The sequence below is a fragment of the Thamnophis sirtalis genome, unplaced genomic scaffold (assembly GCF_051295495.1).
Source record: "Thamnophis sirtalis isolate CommonGarterSnake01/CBP01778 unplaced genomic scaffold, rThaSir2_p1.2 scaffold_4, whole genome shotgun sequence".
Classification (NCBI taxonomy): domain Eukaryota; kingdom Metazoa; phylum Chordata; class Lepidosauria; order Squamata; family Natricidae; genus Thamnophis; species Thamnophis sirtalis.
The window spans coordinates 30,837,982-30,860,593 of NW_028261384.1; the positions used below are offsets into that span (position 1 = coordinate 30,837,982).

At 36.5% G+C, this 22,612-nt stretch overlaps 1 protein-coding gene across 2 annotated transcripts in view; it reads left to right on the forward strand.

Annotated features, from left to right (window-relative positions):
- Positions 1-22,612, forward strand: part of VPS50 (VPS50 subunit of EARP/GARPII complex) — an 80,532-nt gene that overhangs the window by 56,746 nt on the left and 1,174 nt on the right. Inside the window, exons 21-27 of one of the 2 annotated variants that reach the window (XM_014070137.2) lie at positions 5,012-5,133; positions 6,857-6,937; positions 12,966-13,114; positions 14,556-14,652; positions 14,823-14,981; positions 19,244-19,365; positions 20,577-20,766. In XM_014070137.2, coding sequence (XP_013925612.2) covers positions 5,012-5,133; positions 6,857-6,937; positions 12,966-13,114; positions 14,556-14,652; positions 14,823-14,981; positions 19,244-19,365; positions 20,577-20,766 — 920 coding nt within the window. Of the gene's footprint in view, positions 1-5,011; positions 5,134-6,856; positions 6,938-12,965; positions 13,115-14,555; positions 14,653-14,822; positions 14,982-19,243; positions 19,366-19,483; positions 19,617-20,576; positions 20,767-22,612 lie in introns of those variants that run through there. The other variant, XM_087712709.1, reaches the window with a different exon arrangement.

Here is a 22,612-nt window from a genome sequence, read left to right on the forward strand (position 1 = left end):
AGCTCTTGACTCTGAAAGTAGCATTCTTAATCGCCATTATGTCGGCTAGACACATTTTAGACCTTGGGGCTCTCTCATCGTGATGACTTGTGCGTTTTCCATCAGGACAGGGTAACATTACGGCTAGACTCTTCCTTCCTCCCCAAAGTTAATACCCTCTTTTACAGGGCACAGGAGGTGGTATTACCAAACTTTTGTCCAACTCTCTCCCACATTAGAGAAAGTTTCTGGCACAGGCCAGATGTCCGTAGGGCACTGAGACTTTATCTCAGACGAACGGCCTCGTTTCGTAAGTCGGAAGCATTGCTGGGGTCTTTCCAGCCAGTCACTCAAGATGCTGGAGTAACCCCAAACAGCAGATAGTTGAGGAAAGCTGCACTATGAAGCCAAGGGCAAGGTTCCACCTCAGAGTATTACCACGTATTCTACCCACATTTTACACTGGCATGGGCGACTACAGCACCACTTGAAGATATCTGTAGGGCAGCATCTTGGACAGCCCTTACTTTTATTTGACACTACAGACTGGATGCTTATGTGTTGGCTTATGCATCCTTTGGATGTAGAGTGTTGCAGCAGGTAGTGGCTCCCGCAACCGCTAGGGAATCATAATTTATTTTCCTCCCTAGAGACGGTAGCTTGGGTATGTCCCGATGGTAGTATCTCTGCTCCCCATCATTGAGAAAGATCATTGGTACTTACCTGAAATTCGCTTCTAATGATGGGGATGGGAGGCACTACCTCCCATACTATTTAGGCATGGGGGGAGGAGGTACTCTTGTTGTAACTTTTATTGCAAGACTTTACTCCCTACGACCTCGAGGAACTGGGCAGAAAGAGTAGAGGCGTGGCTGCAACACTTTCTTTCAGTCTATGGACCAGGATTGAAGATAGACTGATGGTAGCACCTCCCCTCCCCATCATTAGAAGTGATGTTCAGGTAAGTACCAACAATCGTTTTCTCTTTGATCCTTCCTTCCTTCCTTTATATTTGCATAACAGAATAGCCTAAGCCATAGCAAGTATAGGAATATTTGAAGAAGTTGATAAACAATCAAAATAACGTGAAAAGGATAAAAAAATAACAATACACATAGAGGTAGTTCATCATTTATGACCATAATTGAGCTTGCAATAAGGGTTGTAAGTCATGACAGTACTTGAGTGTATCATCAAATGACTACCCAATTTTGTGGCCTTTTTTGCAGTGGTTGTTAAGGGCAGTCTATGCAAATCTGTTTGCTAGGAAGTGTTATTGCCAGAAACAGGAAGTAAATACCAGTTTCCTTCAAAATCATAAGCACATGAATATGGGATGTGGCGAACAGTTGTATATATGGGCTTGTTGTCTAGCACCTAAAACGTGTTTACATGACTGTTGGAGAGAGGGTCAGGCATCAGAACTTTGAATCTGGGTTATAAGTAGCTCTTTCAGGGTCTGTCATAACTTTGAATGGTTGTTACCCACAGTCATAAGTTGAGGATCACCTATATATTTTCATATATACTGTATTTGTTTTTCAAGTTTGTGTAAATACATATAAGATGACAAACACTTTAAACATCTATTTTCAGTTCATCTATCCAAATTGACATTGGTACAGATGAAGCTAGTTTGTTAAGAAAGAAATACCTAGCCATGGAAAAGATATCTTAGATTGTACCAATACAAAATGGAATTGCAATATATAACTTCATAAGAAAATCACCATTATATAAGTATTGTATTTTATTATAATTTTTAGTATTAAAATGTATTATAAATACATTTTAATATTAAAAATATATATTTCTTACTCATATCACCGAGCAATTTACAAGCTAGGTAAGCTTGTGAAAATGAAATAAAATATAGACTTTAAATAAAAATGTGACCATGCTGTTTTCTTTAAAATACGATGGGGATGAAAAAGGGTTTTGTGACCAGTCCTCAGCTTTATGACCTTTGCAGGTCTGCAAAACAAAGACAAACTAAAGCAAGATTCTAAGCAGAGTTCATTTAGTGATTATTTTGCTTATGACTGAGTTGCTGTTTCCAGTAGATATAGTTAAATGAGGACTGGTTGTAGTTGTCAAGAAACATGAATTGCTTTGTTCACATTTGCTTTCATTGCCTTTGATTTTTGTAGAGTACAATAAAAAAAGAACTTTCTGGTGATGACAATTTACTGGCTGGTTGCTAGTTTTGTAGAAGCAAGTTGAAAATTTGGTTTTATTTTATAGCCGGAAGGAAGAAATGTTCTTGGAAGATAAATAGTATTGAGCTGTACAATGATGCAATGATAAACAAATGTTCTTGGCATCTAGTGGGGAAAATATCTAAGAGGGACAAGATTTAGGTGAGGAGCACTTAGTTTTTCCCATGGCTTCTTAAATATTGTCCTTCAAACTCTTTGCTAACTAAACATGCATATTAAAAGAAAAATGAAACATTGGTGTCTTAATGGCAAGAGTAAATTATATTGGATGTAGATGTTCTTAAGTACTTGAATTATTGTGTTATAGTCCTAAAGAGAAATGAGTGTCAGCTAGAGACAGAAGTTCAGAAAAGGTACAGAAGCACTATTTAATTTTTTTAATGCCATTAAAAGAAGAAATGTCATTTAAAAGGATATGTGGGCATTTTGTACATATTTTGCAGGGCAATTTGTCTTACTACTACTTATAGGTTTAGGATAAGATAGTAAGTGAATACCACTGAAAATATAGAAGAGTCAGATGTTTAACATTAACATTAACTTATGTATTGGAAAAGAAAAGCTATAGTTCCTATTTTTGATTCAGCACCAAATCAGGGCATAGAAAAAATTAAATCATAAATTAAACTCAGTAAATTAAATTCATTCTCCAGGTCTGTGTCAGCATCTTTTAATTCTTTGCAAAATTTGAATATTTAAACACAAAATGCTGTTATTTTAAAGAAAATTGATATGATTAAATCTGTATTATAGCCATTGAAAACCAAGATTAAGAAAAAAAGTTGATTCTCATATATATATTTGGACTAATAGAAACATTTATAAACAAAATTAAACTACTGTTACCAATGTCTAAATATTTTTTGTTTAATCCACAAATGATTTCCTCTTTAAAACTAATGTTCTTGCACAATGCCACTCTGGTGTGAAAAACAACAAAGAAAGCACCAAAACAACAGAAATAAAAACATGTGGGATGCCAATCCCATACAAACTAACAATTAATAAAAATTAGTTCACCTTATAGCCTGGTCAAATGCCTATAGGCATAACCCACATTTTCAATGCTTTACAGAAGGACAGAAGGATTATTGGGGTGGCTGGATGCTAGTTATTCTACGCAGTAGGCACAATGACTTAGAAGGCATGACTCCTTATATAGCATTGCTTACTAGATGGACACATCATATGCCATTCTTGTCAGATTTTGGAAAGGGCAGAAAGAATTGGAGATAACCAAGCCTGCAAATAGCTTGGCTGTGTGCCATGAAGAATTTTGTAAGTAATAACCAACTCCTTGCATTGCACCCAGAAGCATTAGAGACTCGATGTTCATTCATACGACTGAAGAGTTTTATTCTTTGTTTCATTTGACTTAAAAAATACACTGTGCATCTCTTACACTGAGGCATACAATATTTTATGATTATGGTATGTTTCTATAAGGATAATAATTTTCATTGGAAAATTTAGCATAAATAATTTATAATTTCCTGATTATTTCCATGATTTATGATGTCCATATTGTATAATTGCTTTTAACTAAGATGGTACTTTTTGCATGAAATATTAGCTGACATTTGGGGTAGAAGATATGGCATTGAATAAAGAATAGTATATATATTTGAGAATCTTAGAAAGGAAAGTGTCTTCTGTGCAGCATTTTAAAGAGTTCCCATTGGAGATATCAGTGCCAAATTCTACCATTACAACCTAATTTGTTCCACAATTGGGAACTTAATGGTATTAAAGGAATAAGCTTCTGTCTCACAGGAAAAATGTGGATAGATAGTCTATGCCAGGGGTGTCAGTCTTAAGGCCCGGTGGACTAATTCAGCCCATGGGGTACTTAGATCTGGCCCCCTGGGGCTATCCTGAAAACAGCAAAGGACTGGCCCATGGTGCCTCTGCCAATGAAAATGGAGCTCAGGAGGGAGCTCCATTTTTGCTGGCAGAAGGTTGCAGGAGGATATGACAGCCAAAAACGGAGCTCGGGAGCCCATTTTCACTGGCAGATCACTCAGGCTGCCACAGGTGCCTTCGACACAAGTGACATCATGCTGAGGTCCAACACAACCCTGATGCGGCCCTCAATGAAATCAAGGTTGACACCCTTGGTCTATGCCATACATGGACCTCCTTATCTCTTTCCATAGTTCCCTTTCTCTGTAAAGCAGAAGTAAAATTAACATATTTGAAAGAATATTGACAATGACCTGAGCATTTCAGTTATTGCAGCAAGAACAAAATATACATTCAGTATTATTAGCAGAGATAGTAGAATGTGTTGGATTTTAGTTATGTGGTACAGTATTCAGAATCAGATCTATTTTGTGACAAAAAGAGGGGGGGCATTATTTTTATACCATTCCTGGGGGTGATTTACAGTCTCTGAATCTTCAAAAAAAGCCTAATCTGGAAGTTTGAGAAACTGTTGGATGTGCACGCTTTAATAGGAAATGAGAACTTTAGAGGGAAAACACAACTAATACTCACTAATATCTCACTTACTTTAGCAGCTTAGCTACATCTTAGTTCACCCAGTGTATATCCTTTGAATATGTGATAGATATTTCATTGATGTCTAGTACTCAAGATTTTTAATAATTATTTAGTTTGATTTGTTTGATTTATAATGCTGTTATTCAATATCTTAATCTTGGTGCCAACTGGCTGCCTTAGATCTACTGGATCTATTTGTCATTCTCATTTGGGGAAAACTATAATAATTTTTAAGATCTGGTTTAATTTTGTAAATAGGCACTATGTAGGGATATTCTTGAAGTTGAATTGTTTTTGTTTTTCTCTCTAAGGTAAATATATGCAAATGATGAACATTTTGAAGCCCATTGCATTTGATGTGATTCACTTTATGTCGCAGCTTTTTGACTACTATATGTATGCAATATATACATTTTTTGGCCGAAATAACACAGTAAGTAAATATAAATATACAGTAATTTTGAGCACTTTATAAATGGAAAATAATGGAATTAGTTGTGGCTGGCACCGTACATTACCTGTGAAATATTACAAAGACCGTGTAAGTGTTTTTCTTACTTTGATTTTTAAGAGTACTTCCCCCCCAATGTTTCTATACAGTCTATGTAATCAAAGAATAAAGCTTTTGTAAATTGAGCATTGATGAAGAAAAGACATAAGATATTCTGAAATAGTTTTTTCTGAAATATTTTTTTTAAATTATTGTTCAAATCTTAGGGCTTTAAATGTGATGCCTCTTAATTTGCCTATATAAAGATGATGGAAAGTACCGACAGTGATAAATACAATATAATTATCCGTTCTGAAAGGGAATGGTTTTAAACCAATGGAAAGATTTTATTTGGGACTGATATTGTATTGTTATGTTTTGAAAAAAAAATGTCCTGGAAGAATAAAAACTAGGTCAATGGTATCACATGTGCATTGATTCTAAATATAATGAAAAATTCAGTGAAAAGATGGAAACAAACTTCAGGTTAAGTGTACTTCCTTCCCATATCTCAGTGACTTTGTTGCAAAGATCCTGCTTTGTATTATGCTAATGTTGATAATTACATCTGAATAAAAGTCTGATGTAATGATTAGCATTTGGAAATAGATTAAAGTAGCTACTATTAAAGTAGTTATTTGTACAGTAATCTCAATATAATACCATGAAGATCATGGTACTAGCTATATAACCTCAACAATATGGTTCTAATTTATAGATAAATGAATATTATTTTAGTTCCATTGTCTTCAGAGAGCATAGAATTGGCTGTGGTCATTAGGTCTCTTGGCTCAAATTAGGAGAAAGTGAATTTTTGTGCTCTACATTTGGATAAAATACTGCCAAAGATTGATAAGCTGGCCCTTATAATGTCAGTTCTGCTGTAGTTGTTAAGTGATTCACCCACAGTCATTTAAGTGCAACAACATATAACCATGTTTTGTGACTTACTGCCAACCTAGCAATCCATTCTGCTTTTCAAAAGCTAACTAAGGTCATAAATAACCATGGGACACTGCAATATCATAACTGCAAACTGGTTGTCAAAAGCCTGAATTGCAGTCATGTGACCAGGGGATACTGCAACAGTGCTAAGTTTGAGTCTTTATGACTGGTTATAAAGCTACATTTTTGGCACCAGTGTAAATTTGATTGGTTGCTAAACAAGGCAGTAGCTAAGTATGGTCCATACCAATGAATCAAAATCAGCTTAATTCTTCCATGATCCTGTTGTTAACTGACACTTTTCTTGGAAACTTAAAAATCTGCATTATAAAAGTTGGTGATCGGAGAGTATGACAAGAGATGTTGCTGAGTAGTAATTCTTCGATCTGATTTGCATTCACTTGGGTTTTTTTATGCCTCAAAGTATAATCATATTGAAGAAATATAAACAATATTGATTACTATCTTCCAAATCAGTAGATAATTCTTATGACAATTAATTGTATGTAGTATTTTATAGTACAGAGATTAATTCATCTTTAATATTTATGGATAGGATTGATGAATTAATTAATTTCATGTTTCAGCAATTTCATTGGGGTTAGGGTATTGGTTATGAAGAACATGTCAGTGGCAGTAGGTACGAACAAATTGGAAATTGTCTTGCATTTATTTATCTTTAACCCAAGACTTATTACTGAAAATTCCCTCTCATTTCTAGTTTGAATCAACAGGACTTGGACTTAGCAGCAGTAGGCTTCGCACCACATTGAATAGAATCCAGGAAAGCTTGATTGATCTGGTAAGTCACAGGATTTTGCTAGAATTTTTGCAAGAGGATTAAAATGGGAAGATTCATGTATTCTCAAATTTATCTTAAGAAAATATGGGGATTTAAGATATATTTTGTTCTTAACAGAACAATTTTGAGGATTAATCCTTTCTCTGTATTTTTATGTCATGAACAAAATAAACTTGTAATGAAGATGCTGTGCTGTAGTGCATGTTCTTAGGTGAAAAAACACTACAATGTACCTGCCATCTCCCCACCCACCCACACGCACCCAAACACACATGAAAAACAATTCATAACAAATGGTAATAAAATATATTAAATCATTTAAATATATTAATCAATAAATAAATACTTTATATTTACAATGTAAAATTGTAAATATTTTTGAAAATGCTTATCTAAGCAGCTCTGGCCTGGAATCTTTCGAGAATGTCCTTGCAGTATCCAAAAAGAGTGGGAAAACATGCCCCATTCTTACATGCTTTTTGGAGGCTCTAGAGTTCACTGACGCATGACCCAGAGGGTCTAGAAGCCTTGGGGTATCACCAAAAATGGCATGAAAACATATACCATGTTTTCCCCAAAATAAGACAGGGGTCTTATTGTCTTTTGCCCCACGAAATATGGCCTTGGGCTTATTATAGGAAGAGGGCTTATTGTTTTGAGGTTGCCGGTCAGCTGCTCCCTTGCCAACTGACTCCCGAAGAATCGGGCACAGCCTCAGGGGCGAAGCAGCCAAGAGGTGACCATGCTCACGAGCAACTGCCTGGTGCCATTCACTGACCTAGGGGGTATCCCTAAGGCGCCAAAGTACTTGGCACTTTGCCCGCTCCCCAGCTCCCGTGGCTTGGCACATTCAGAATACCCCCTAGATCAGCTCTGCCCAGCTGGAGAGGGGAGTTGCCCAAGCGCCTGTTCTGCCCCTGCTGCGCTCTGAGCATAACTTATTCTGTGGCTTCCAAACTCCAAAACCAGCTGCCAAATCTTCCAGCAGCAGCCACTCTAGGAATGCGCTCTGTGATTGTGGGATGGCTGCTGGACAGAGAATCTTCTGGAGGAAGACCCCCTCTCCAGTCGGGCAAAGCTCCATGCACTGACCTAGAGGGTATCCCAATGTGCTAAGCCATGGGAACTGGAGAGCAGGCAGAGTGCCACCTGCCTTGGCGCCTTAGGGATACCCCCTAGGTCAGTGAATGGCACTCTGCCCGGCTGGAGAGGGAGTTTGCCGGGCGGTTGCGTGTGGTCTCCTCGTGGCTGCTTCACCCCTGAGGCTGTGCCCGACTCTTTGGGAGCCAGTTCGCAAGGGAGCAGCTGTCCAGCAACACCCCCCCTCTGGCCAGGCAGAATGCCATTCCCCAACCTAGCAGTATCCTGAAGACGCCAAGCAACATGAGCACCTTTCCCCTGGCTCCCGTGGCTTGGCGCCTTCGGGATACTGCTAAGTCAGTGAGCGGTGTTCTGCCTGGCTGGAGGGGGGGTTGTCCAGGACGCTTATTTTTGAGGGTGGGCTTATATTTTAACCCATGCAAAAAAAGGTGGCAAAGCGTTAGTTTCAGGACAGGTCGAATTTTCAGGGAAATACGGTATGTTCACCATCACAATCTTTTCCTCAGGTTAGCTGCACAAATACTTTCAGGGAAGATGAAGTAGAATTCTTTCTAAATCTGTATTTGCTTTCCTTAGGCAATTTTTTTTCTTTCCTAAAAGAAAGTTTAAGGTTTTAAACTGGTAAGTGTTTCATTCAGAAGCTGCTTAAGTTTGTATTCTTTATATTCTCTTCTTTTTTTTAAAACCATCTAAATGATAATCTTCATAAGATATTTCCAGAGTGTGTTTGTGCTAAATACACATAAAGTCATTCTGCTCATGCACAGTTTATTTCTAAGCCTTTACAAAAATGAAAGGAGTTAATTGGACTAGCTAAGAGAGAAAAGTAGTCTTCCCAAGAGGAAAAAATATTGGCTTTGGCTTTGAAACATGTGATGTAAAATCTTGTTGTTGTCATTTAATTTGTGCTTACTAATATGGACTTACATCATTTATATTTACGGGAGAAAATTATTCATACTAAGTAGGAATTTGAATATTTTAAAAAAATCTAGTAGAAATGTTTTATTTTAACGTTAATATACTAACCTTTATAAATGAATCTTATATTGTTTTGAGTCTACATGTGTTCAGTATGGACTCAGGTCCTAGAGAACTTCCAGAATTTACAGCCAAACTTAATTTTGCCAGTGTGGCTAGGATTTCTTTAATTTATATTTCAAAACCTCTGAAGGGTAAAAAGTAGAGAAAGCTTTAAATAAACTTGCATTAGTGAGAAACTATTCCGTAAATCACCTTTAATTTGCAGCTATATATCTGCACAGTTATACCTCTACTGGGAAGGAAAGTCTATGCTATTATAGCCATAGATTCTTAACTTCCCTTAAGGATCTGCTGAATTAGCAGACATTGAATGAAAGCAGGTGATCTCACCCATGCTCCTTTTTCTGAGTGGGAAACACACAGTATTTACAGATAAGTAAAATGAATGATGATTACTAGGACTGATGTCATTGGAGAACAGTTTTCTTTAGGAGTTCAGAAACAGTTCTTTGTAATCACGTACTGGACCAGTTGAGCATAAAGGACTTTTGTGTCATAGTTTATAAGGGAACATACAAGTAGTGTCATGGTAGGCAGGTTATCTCCCTCATCCTTGCAGAACAAGTTACTTACCCCTATAGATGGATTGATGAACACAAATCATGGTTGCCCAGAGACCGATTTAAGCTTTCACCTACTAAAACTGAATCAAGTAGTTGTGGTATGTTTAACATAATCATGCTTAAAATCTATAACTTTTTATTATTTGAAAAATATTGTGTTATATTCTACAAGAAGATTGTGTAGAGGTAATTTTTGTATTCAGCCATACTTTAGCCTGAGCAACCCTATACAAGAGGTACATATCTTTTATGTAACTAATATCTAAAAAAAAAAAAAATCAAAGCCAATCAAAAAATGTCACCCAAAGTTGTTAAAAGGTTTAATAAATGATCAGCTAGGATTTATATGAGTTCTTAGTTTCTAATCTGTGTTTAATAAGCAGAAAATAGCCCCAACTACTTTTCAGGCTTTTAAAGATTATTTGTTTATATGAAAGGTCTAAGACTTCAAGCTTCTTTATCCATTCTATTCCTTAACTTCTGAGAAATCTTTCTTTGGTAATGACGTCTAGCTGTTACCTTTTTGACCAACTGTATTTTAGATGACTTCCTGCACCGTGCTGACTTTGAATGGTTCTATTAAGTTTAATGTGGGTAATTTTGCTTTAAATAGAGCAAGTTCTTAAGTGGTTGTGTAAGAAGCAAAAAAAAAAAAAAAAAAAGTAATCACTTGCATCGAACAGCAAATTTCTCCCCTTTTCAGTTATGATTTAAGAGTTTGATATTACTTTAAAATTAGTGCTTTAGAATTAATTAAAACAAACATGAAAATCATATGTGTGCAGCGGAAAGGTTCAGCATTTACTTCTCAACAATAATAGGATAACAAGCACATAAATAGGTGGCTAAGGTAGAAAATTAAATCAACTCTTGGGTTTTTAACTGTTTTTCTGGATCTGAAAAGGTATCGTTATGGTCCAGTGTATTTGATCAGCCCTATCATGTCTTGTTCAGTATGTATGGAAAAGAGAAGGTATTTTTTACAAAATGTTGAAATTGAAAATATATCTTGACTGAATATAATTAGGATTTTGTAGGTAATGGGTTGCCTTCTTTTCATATTTGACAGAAAGATTTAGAGAAGGAAAAATACTTTTACTTCTTTCTGCAAAAACCAAGGCAACGACCTGTTATATAATTTAAATTGTTACAGAAATGGATGGCCAAATTATATATTAATTCCTTTGTGTTGCTTGCCTTTGAAGACAATTTTTTTCTCTCCAGAAATGGAAATATTGTGAAATGGCTTAATTTTTCCATATGGGAAACTAGGACAATTATCTCTGTCTTGGTGAGCCCAGTAAGTTGTTGGGGCAGGTTTTTCTAGATTAAGGAATAGGAGTAGAATGGGAGTAATTTATTTACTTATTTATTTTATTAAATTTTATCCTGCTTTATTATTTAAGAAATCCAACATACATAATACTTCTTCCTCCTATTTTCTCTACAACAACAATCCTTTTAGGTAGATAGGGCTAACAGAAGTGGCCCAAGGAATTTAACCAGTTTTCATACATAAGAATAAGCTGTTCAACAAGTCCATTTGTGTGTCCAGTAGTAAAGATTGCATGTTTTAATAGAATTGTCCATGATGTCTTCCTCCTACATAGGAATCTAAATATAGGAAACACTAATGTGCAAAATCTGTTGAGAACTGATACATGTCTTTGTGAATGTGTACTGTCTGGCAATTGCTCAAAAATACACACCCCCCCCCCCCCAAGCAGAAAGAAGAAAATGCAAGAAAGAAGTTTCGCTCTTTCTTGTATGGGAATTGAGACCAGGAAACAATTGGTTCCTTTTAAGACTTTTTGTGTGTGTCTACCTGCTTTTTGATGTCTTAAACAAGACTTTTTCTTCAATAGATTAAAATGAGGACCCAGAGTGTTTGGAGCAATATGCTGATGGGAATCCAAGAACTTTTTATTTACTTCTTTTTTCATTTGTATCTTGCCCTACTTGTAACATCATAGCTAGGATTGCAGGACATATCCTTCTGCTCAGATATTTGGATCAAAATTTCTGAGGCCTACCATATTGGATCAAAAAACCCTACATTGTTTGAGATGTGATTCTTTTCTTGGCAGATACTCCCTTTCTCTTCTTTTGTGCCCCGATAGCAAATTTCTTAATTTTCTTCTTCCGAATTTTGTGGCTTCACCCTCTTTGATTGGTCACATGAGGATTCTTGACTGATTATGACTCACACAGTATGGAGTGGTTTTGTTGTAGTACAATCTAGTGATATTTATGCCTGTGATGGTTTGCCTGAAGACAATTGGTGCTGGTTCAAATATTATTGTCCTCTGCAAATAACTGAACATGTTTGCCTCTTTCAGTGAGATTATAAAACAAACAGTAACAAAACAAGCACATAGGAGAGTATTTCAATATTGATGAAAGGATGAACTACCGTGTTACCTCTGAGTTGCTACGTGCTTTGAATTAAAGTTTATAATGGCTTATTTACTGCATGTCTATGTGTTCAAATAATGCTAAATGCCATTAATGAGGAATTACCCAACCAATAATTTGGCCTTCCAGGGTGCCTTGTTTAAAACAGCCCTTGTTTTAAACTTAAATATCTCCTGTAGATGTCTGTCTAGCCTCCACTTAAACATGTTTAGTGAAAGGGAGTGCATCATAACTCTCAAGTTTCCTGTTGCAGCCTTACTCAGATCTGAATATGAACTGTATTTCCATTTAATTATCTATATTGTCAATATAGATAATGATTCTCAGAATCTTCCTACATTGCATATAGTGTAGGTTATATTTTCAGTTATCTAGAATATTTTTTGAGAAATTATTATTGATTTTTCCTTAAGTTTTTCTTTCTGCAATCCTAATTTGAGCATAGGAATTGATTCATTCCTAAAAGTGCATTTATTTTTAGGGCAATAAAGGAGTCCCCAAGGATTGTGGTGTATAAATTCTAATCCGGTTCTTGTGACCCTCATTGAAAAACTATAAAATTATGGCCTCAGAGGAAATAATAATGTTTTACTCAGTGAAACAAACTTTATATACACTATGCTCATAAAATGCATCAGAATCATGGGTTAGAAGATATCATTGTTATTCATAAAAGAGTGTTCAGAGCTAAAGATGCTGTATGTAATGTAAAGTTTCTGTCAGAAGAAGTAAATATGCTAACATGCCCTTGAAATGCAGAGTTTATTATTAATTATGCTAGCTCAGGACTACTGAAGAGTATTGATGATTATCTTCATATTATCTGACTTAATTAAGTTCATTTGATTATTTTTCCAATCAGTGTAATTTCTTTCCCATCCTTTTCTACCCTACTTCTTTTGTAGGATGTGTCCTCTGATGCGGCTGGAACTCTGACTGCTGTTGAAGAAAGAAAGGAAAAAGTTCCAATGCCACATTTAAGTCATCTTGTAGTCTTGACATCCAGCAACAGTCTTTATGGTTTGGCAGAGAGAGTGGTAGCCACAGAATCCTTGTACGTTAAGAATCCTCAAAAGTTATTTTCTACTTCTTAAAATCAATTGCAAGATATATTATAAATTAACTTAGGCATCTATTAATAAATAAAACTGCAGCAGGACAAAGTAAAGTTTGCCAACATTTTCCTGGCCCACTTCAGAAAAATGTCCTATATCTGAAAGGTACCAGAGATGGAGAATGTTAGCATACAGCCACTTGTTTTTTTAATTTGATTAATTCCTCCTTATATCTAACAAAGGCAAAGCATTGCCCTTCAAGACTATTTAAAAGTTACAAATGGTCCAGAGCACAATGGCAAATATAGTATTGGGCATCCATAAATTTGTCCATATTAAATCTTTGTTGTGCAAGGTTCACTAGCTCCTGGTTGTCTACTGGGTGCATTTCAAGGTGCTGGTTATTGCCTTTCTCTAAGAATATCCATTTGTTCTACTACAGGGGTATCAAACTCAAATCTTAAATTTGGGCCACTAGTGCTTAAATCTGGGCTGTGGGGCCGGCCTAGAAATAGTAAACACCAGCCCACAGTACCTCTGGCAGCCAAAACAAGGTGCCGCATTTTCGGCATGGATGGTCTCTTGTAGCACTCTGGTGGCCAAAATGGGGCATGGGGGGGCAGTGCCCCACCCCATTTTGGCTGGCAAAGTGCTGCAGGAGGCCGTCAAAGCCAAAGATGAGGTACAGGGACAGTGCCTAGAGCCCACCCATGTCCCATTTTGGCTGGCAGGGTGCTGCAGGAGGCATGCCCCTTCCCCAGGCTGCAGAAGAGAAGTACAATGCTGATCCAGCCCTTGAAGAAATCCAATTTGACACCCTTGTTCCACTAGATCAGATAGGATGAGCATGCTTCTGGCCCCCTCTCTGAAGTTTTGCCATCTAGTGGACCTAAAAAAAAACCTGCTTTTTTCATGGAAACTCCTACTTGGTAAATCGCCCTTCTGCCAGCGATCCCAGCTTTTTATCCTTCAAAGAGTGTTAAGATGTAGCTTTTTTTTTACTGAGGTGCTGGGATTGGAAGGCATGGAAGGCGAGTAGCAGAATCTGCTGTGGGGTCATCCCAAGTGGAATGACTAGAGCACAGGGTTTTTGTTTTTAGCTTTATTGATTGTATGATTGTTTTCCCTATTGATGTTATGGTTTTTGTAAACCACCCAGAGTAACTTTAGGTGGGCAGCCATATAAATGCTTTGAATAAGTATTTAACTGCAGATACATTATTGATAGGCATCCGTTCTAAATAGGCCTATTAAGTGTCAGGTGCAAAACAGATTTTGATCTTAGTAACTTTTCTGTAGTAATTAATTAAACATATTTATATAGCTACCAACTCACACATAGGTGACTTGATGTGACTTGCAAATGTTTTTAAAAAGGCTATCAAATAATAAATCCCAATAACAAAAACCTCACCCCATCCCTGTTTTGTTTTTTTTTAGAGTATTTTTGGCTGAACAATTTGAGTTTCTCCAGTCTCATCTTGATACTGTAATGCCTCCAGCCAAGAAGCCTTTTCTTCAACAGTTCTACTCACAGGTCAGGATTCTGAATACATTTTATTTTATTTTATTTTTGTAATTTTGAGTGTGTTAATGATTTTGTGAAGAAACACCTTTAAATGCCTAACAATTAGTGCCATTTGCTTAATGCATTCTTGTTTTTAATGTAATTACTGCAATAGAATTTGAAAAAACTTTGTGTTTCAGACAGTTTCAACAGCCAGCGAACTACGTAAACCTATATACTGGATTGTAGCTGCTAAAGCAATTGATTATGAACAGATGTTACTTCAGATGGCAAATATGAAGTGGGATGTGAAAGAAATCATGTCACAACACAATATTTATGTCGATTCACTCTTAAAAGTAAGTTATTTTTAATTGCTTCATACTTAAATATTCCTAACTAAGAGGTAAATTGTTAATATTAAATCTTTGTTCCATGTTGAAAGTAATACATTTTTCCTTAAGTAATTTGATTCCTTCAGTTTCCTTCATTTTTGTCTATCCATGTTTAAATAATATGGCAGCATATGGAAACATTCTCACCAAAATCCGGTCTATGAATCTTAACAGAGGTATTGTAATATTCTTTTAATTAGAAGTACTAAAATGTGGTCCCACATAATAATATAAAGAAAAAAAATACCATATTACTTATAATTTAATCAGTGCTGAGAAGATCAAATCCAATTACTACTGAAGACAATAGCAATAGCACTTAGACTTATATACCCCTTCACAATGCTTTACAGCCCTCTCTAAATGTTTTACAGAATTGGCATATTGCCCCCAACAATCTGGATCCTCATTTTACCTGCCTTGAAAGGATGGAAGGCTAAGTCGACCTTGAGCTGTTGAGAATTGAAACTGCAGGCATCTAGTATTCAGCAGAAGTAGTCTGCAGTATTGCATTGTAACTACTGCACCATTGCCGTTCAATCTTCTGCAATTTCCTTTTTGTCTGTCCATTTCAGGATGGGTTTCTTTAAGTCTGCTAAAGAATTATTTGCAGGCTTACTTAAAGGTCCTAATACTTTAAGAGTGAAATCAGAAGCATATGTATTCTGTAGTTCCTCTATTCATAATTTATAGTCCCAAATAAGCTTTTATTCGCGGGGAATGTTTTCCATTTTAATGGTTAAGGAACACCCTTTTTCTGTTCTTTGCATGAATGTTCTGAGCATTTCACACTAGAGTGGATAATGCTGTGGGCTCAGCTCACTTCTGTATTCAGCTGGAGCTTTAAAGGAAAGGAAAGGAAATGTTGTAGCTACGTTAACATGTTTTCTACATAACCTGGGATATGAGTAAAGGAGGATTCCAAGGTTCGTATTTGTATGACTCACAGGTTTAGCTGCCTTTTAAATCTTTCAGTTGAAAGATTGAAGAGAATCAAGAAGAAGGCTGCATGCATGTCTGGTTTTCCATCAGGTCTGAAGTCTTCTATACACTTAGACAAATCCCTGAGGAGGATCGCACACCAAGCTAAAATAATAATAATAATAAAAACATTAGGTGGGAGTAACCACAATATTACTTGGATTCCTATTACAACCACATGGCACCATAGCGCACAAACCAACTAAATCCCTTCAAATCATTAAGTAAACCAAAAGACCTACAGGGGAAAAACAGGAATCATCTAACAATGTACAGTGTAAATTTGTAATATTTACGATGTAGGACCCAGGATTCTAACCCTCACCACCCTCCAGGCCTTCCGCAAAGCCCTTAAAACCTGGCTGTTCCGACAGGCCTGGGGCTAAAGAGTTTTTGCCCCCCTTCTCGAATGGTATGGTTGTTGTGTGTTTTTAAATTTTGTATTGTTATGTCTTGTCTTTTTATCCCCCTGTCTGTACCTCCTTCCCTGATTGAATTGTGAGCCGCCCTGAGTCCCCTTCGGGGAAAAGGGCGGCATATAAATGTAATCAATCAATCAATCAACAGGCAGAACTCTAGTAGAACATATCTGTTAATACCAACTAGCAGTAGATTTGATGAAAACTCCTTAATTTTATAGAAATGAACAGACTCAATCATAGTTTCAACTGGGAAATTGTGAGCATCTTAGATCAAGCCAAATCCAAAAACACTAGAGTATTCCTGGAAACCTGGCACTCTTGACAAATTGGCCATTAACAGGCACATAGACACAAAAAACATCTAAGTACCATTCAAAAGAGACAATCAAAAGAGCCAGAGAATAAACAAAAAAAACTGAAACAGCTCCTCATCAGTAATCAACATTCAGAGGAGCAGAGATTAACATCAAGATTAAATTTAAATCAATAATCAAGAAACAAAAATACTTCAATCAAGGAACTGACAAACCGTAAACAACAACCCAGTCAAGGAATAACCAAGACCACTCCCACCAACACTGACAGAGCAAACCATTAGAATATAAAATGAGAACAAACCCATTCCCTGCTAGCCCTGATGATGTTACCTAGTTTGGTAATGAAACCTCTGCATGAAAACAACTAAATGAAGAGTTCACCAAGGACCCCACAATTTAATGTTGAACTACAAATATTCTATTCTATTGGATTCCTATTTATAATATAAAAATAGTTAGCAAATATAAAGGAACATTTTGAAAATGTAATATGGAACAGTAGCCTTGTGATCAGATTGGATTTTACTCTATTAGTCTCCTCAAAAGCTATTCGATCCTGGCATATTCAGGATCTGCCCTATGATAATCAAGGCCTTCTGCAATGGGTTTGGATGTTCTAGCTATTTTTCAGGCTGTAATTGTTATGTAATTGTTTATATTTTAATACTATATTTTCAGCAAGAAGCTTTGAGCCTTGCTGGATTAAGCACCTATACTTTGTAGTAAATAAATAGGTAAACTATAATTAACTCTAGGTCAGCAGAATGTGCATTTAATAGCTTGGATGCAGTTGGTGCAGCCTCATTAGATGTAATCAATTTCATTAGTTATATGATCAGAATGTTTCCATACATAGATAGTCAGTAGTTAATACGTCATAAAATAGTTTTTCTTCATGACCCTTACTAACCTTCTTATGCAGAAACAGATTCATTCAATGAGAACTGAGATACACAAAGAGATGATAGGAGTAAGCCTTTTCAAATTTAGTCTTGAGATGTGTTGTAACTTCAACTCTTGAGTCTAAAGTATGGCTGTCAGGAATACAGGGAATTTTAGTTCTTATAAGTAAGAAGAGCCAGTTGGGAAAAGCTGCTTTAGAATGCCCATCAATAGCGAACACCTAGAAGTAAACAAAGTAATAGCCAAAAGCCAACAAGGGTTTGTCAAAAACAGATCATGCCAGACTAAACTTATTGCATTCTTTGACAAAGTGACAAAGTTAGTGGACCAGAGGAATGCCGTCAATATAGTTTACTTGGACTTCAGTAAGGCATTTGATAAGGTAGACCATAACCTAAAGTAGAAGAATGTGGGTTAGACAGCATCACCACCAGATGGATTCGTAACTGGCTGACCAACCGCACTCAACCTGTAGTCCTCAATGGAACTGCATCTACATGGAGGGAAGTATGCAATGGAGTACCCCAAAGCTCTGTTTTAGGCCCAGTACTCTTCAAAATCTTCATCAATGATTTGGATGAGGGAATAAATGGGGAACTCATCAAATTTGCAGATGACACCAAGCTGGCAGGAATAGCCAACACTCCAGAAAACAGGCTTAAGATTCAGAAGGATCTTGACAAACTTGAACATTGGGCACTATCTAATAAAATGAAATTCAATGGTGAAAAGGGTAAGGTTCTACATTTAGGCAAGAAAAACAAAATGCATAGGTACAGTATAGGTGGTACCTTGCTCAATAGTAGTAACTGTGAGAGGGATCTTGGAGTCCTAGTGGACAACCATTTAAATATGAGCCAGCAGTGTACTCAGCTGCCAAAAAAGCCAACACAGTTCTAGGCTGCATAAACGGGGATAGAATCAAGATCACGTGAAGTTTTAATACCACTTTATAATGCCTTGGTAAGGCCACACTTGGAATACTGCATTCAGTTTTGGTCACCACGATGTAGAAAAGATGTGGAGGCTCTAGAAAGAGCGCAGAGAAGAGCAACAAAGGTGATTAGGGACTGGAAACTAAAACATATGAAGATCGGTTGTAGGAATTGGGTATGTCTAGTTTAATGAAAAGAATGACTAGGGGAGACATGATAGCAGTCTTCCAATATCTCAGGGGTTGCCACAAAGAAGAGGAAGATAAGCTATTCTCCAAGGCACCTGAGGGTAGAACAAGAAGCAATGGGGGAAAACTAATCAAGGAGAGAAGCAACTGAGAACTGAAGAGAAATTTCCTGACAGTTTGAACAATTAATCAGTGGAACAACTTGCCTCCAGAAATTGTGAATACCCCAACACAGGAAGTCTTTAAGAAGATGTTGGATAGCCATTTGTCTGGAACGGTATAGGATTTCCTGCCTAGGCAGGGAGTTGGACTAGAAGACCTCCAAGGTACCTTCCAACTCTGCTATTGTCTGACAGTTTCTGTGATTTTAATTTTGTATGTTTGCATGTTTTCTGCTTAGATGTATATTTATTGGTATTTACTGTATATTTCACCATATTTTAATACATTTATACATTATATAAATTTTATATAATTTAGGAATTTGAACAGTTTAACAAGAGGATGAATGAAGTGTCAAAGAGAGTTCGTATTCCACTGCCAGTTTCAAATATTCTTTGGGAACACTGCATACGACTAGCCAATAGAACAATTGTAGAAGGGTAAGTGCTATTTGGATAGTCTTTTTTAAATAAATATTTAACTCACAGTTGGACTCGTAGAGTTTTTTATTCATATAATGCATTCCTCCCTCAAGTCCTATCTCTCTTTCTCTTCTAGTCTTATAACCATAACCGCCAGCTACCTAATGTTGCCCACCCTTGATAAAAAATGTGCCATTGCAGACTTAATTAGTAGTTGTGAGATAAGTGAGCTTAGAATTTTGTTCGTTTTATAAGTATAATATGCTTGCAAACTGTGTGCCATATGTCTTATGTGAAGTTAAATTGCTGAATTCCGCTGAGCATATAACTTGGATATATGTGTAAGGATTTTATTTATTAGTGAATAACACTTCTATTCAAAAAAGACCAGCTGCTCCAGCACTCCATGGAGTAATTCTTGGAGTGTATTTTAGAATGTGTGTTGATTAAAATGTTTAGATTTTTAAAAAAGAGCCGAGGTGGCGCAGTGGTTAAATGCAGCACTGCAGGCTACTTCAGCTGACTGCAGTTCTGCAGTTCGGCTGTTCAAATCTCACCGGCTCAGGGTTGACTCAGCCTTCCATCCTTCCGAGATGGGTAAAATGAGGACCCGGATTGTTGTTGGGGGGCAATATGCTGACTCTGTAAACCGCTTAGAGAGGGCTGAAAGCCCTATGAAGCGGTATATAAGTCTAACTGCTATTGCTATTGCTAGATGCATTCCAAAATAATTTCCTTTCTTGTATGTGCAGAAGCAACAGCTCCTATTCTAATGCGGTTCCAAGTAAAAGTAGTGCTTGATTTACCATTGTAATAGAGCCTGGAAATATAGTCCTAAGTCATGATGCTCATTAAGGGGATCACTGTTGTTAAACAGACCATGTACCTATTTTCTCCAATGGGTACTTTTTTGCTGGAAATCAGAAGCAAACCCTGGAAATGGGGGGAATGCCAAAAATTGTGGTCATGTGCAAATGGTCCTAAATGCAAATCAGTTAACAACTATCCAAAATGCGATTTTCTGGCTTCAGAATGGGTCAGAAGTAGCTCGGGGGAGGTTTGTTATAACTTCGAACAGTTGCTAAACACTGGCCATTAAATGAGAACTATCTCTAGAAATCTTAGTTCTTGGATGACCTTTTGCTATTTCCCTTGTAATTTAACCACAATCTTCAGAAAATTAAAGCACCGAGCCAGATTCTTATCTCTTTGCTTACTTGTCTATCTAGTTATGCCAACGTCAAGAAGTGTAGCAATGAAGGTCGTGCTCTGATGCAGTTGGATTTTCAACAGTTTTTAATGAAGCTGGAGAAACTCACAGATATTAGGCCTATTCCAGACAAGGAATTTGTGGAGACCTACATTAAAGCTTATTATTTGACTGAAAATGACATGGAACGTTGGATCAAGGAACACAGAGTAAGAACCGATTTTTAGGTTTTCTCATTGTATTGGATCTGTTGGGCTGGAAATTTACAGTAGAAACTCTGGTCATGACCATAATTCATTCCATAACTTTGGTTGCAAGCCGATTTGGTTGTGATCCGAACTTTGAGAGCTTTCCAAATTTTGGAAATTTTGGGCTTACAAAAAAAAAATGGTGCAGAAGGGGAAATTGTCCGCAAAAAATAAGAAAAGATAATTTTTTTGGGTTGGAACCTGATTTGGTTGTGGCCAGAAGCGTTCGTGATGTATATTGATATGCTGGTGAGTCCAAATTGGTTCTTTGCTAATGTTTAAATATGAAAGAGAATCTCATGACTGTTCATTTTACTTTGTTAACGAAACCAAGCCTACTGTGCACGGATATGGTGCATCCGTTGCCTGTTTGGCAGCCTTTTCAATTCGGGTTTTCTGTGTTGAACTTAGTGGACACGAAGCTGAGTTCTAGAGCTGCTAAGTTATGCTTAAAGAGAAACATAGAAAACTGCAGAAAAAAGACCAAGCGGTCCATCAAGGCTGCTTTTTGATTTTTTTCCCCCTTATGTAATTTTTTTGTTTTATTTTATTTTATTAATTTTTGTCAAATGATGGGATGACTTTATCCCAAGCATATTTAAATTCATTTACTGAGGATTGATCCACTACCTCTGCTGGGAGTTGGTTTCATGGTCCAACTACTCTTTCTGAGAAGCAAATGCTTTCTAACATTACTTTTGAACTTCTGTCAGTTTGAGATTACATCCCCCTGTTCTTGATTTTTGCTTAATATTGAAAATACTGCCTTCTAGAACCTTATTCAAATTCTTAATATATTTAGAGCTTTCCCTATCTTCCAAGCTGCACATATTCAGTTTCTTCAATCTTTCCTGATAGGTTTTGTTCCCTTCCCACTTTGCACCATTTTTGTTGCCCATTTCTAGACTCAGTATTATCAATATTTAGTTATCAATATTTTTAAGTGAAGTCTCCAGAATTGGACACAATATTACAAATGGGATCTGACTAAAGCTCTACATAGCAAGATTAGGACCTCCCTTTTTCCTGTTGGTGACCTCTCGTGATGCATCCCAGAATTTTGTTTGCCTTCATAGCTGCCTAGCTATGCATTAATTGTATAGTCATTTGCTAGCAGCACATATATACAGTAAACACTTTTCTTATATTGTTCTGGCTAACATGGTACCCTTAATACTGCACTTTTCCAGATAATTATTTTTCTCCAAGTGCAGGAACTTACATTTAGAAACATTAATATGCAGTATCCACATTTTGTTAGGTAATCAATAGAATATTAACACCCACCCCAAAAAATAGGAAGAGAAAATGTCCCAGTGCAGTAGCTCCAGTACAAAGATACATCAGATTGAATAACAATAAGAAATACAATGTTTTTCTATCTGGTAATGTGCTAAAACTGGAGCACTACTGTTGTCAGTTCATGAACATTTCTGGGTTATTAGATGATAACTAAGACATTCTAGAAACAAAATACATTCTTTGAGCCAGAAATGTATTCAGCTTTTCTAATTTAGAAAGACATCCAAAGGAAACTTTGGGCAAACACATCAATTAATATCTAAACAAAAATAGTAAGTTTTAAATTTTGGTGATAACGTTGGCAGTTAAAAAAAAAAAAACTTTGGGTAATAAAGCCATAAAACCTTTAGAAGCTTTGTTTTATTCCCCTGTGGGTCATCCACAAATCTTTCAGCCTGTTTCCAAACAAGAAATCAATACCATAACTTGAATAGTTCTTTTAAAAATGGTTCTTCTTTTTCATTTGGATTGGGGTTTTTTGGCTAATTTTGACATACTTGAATTT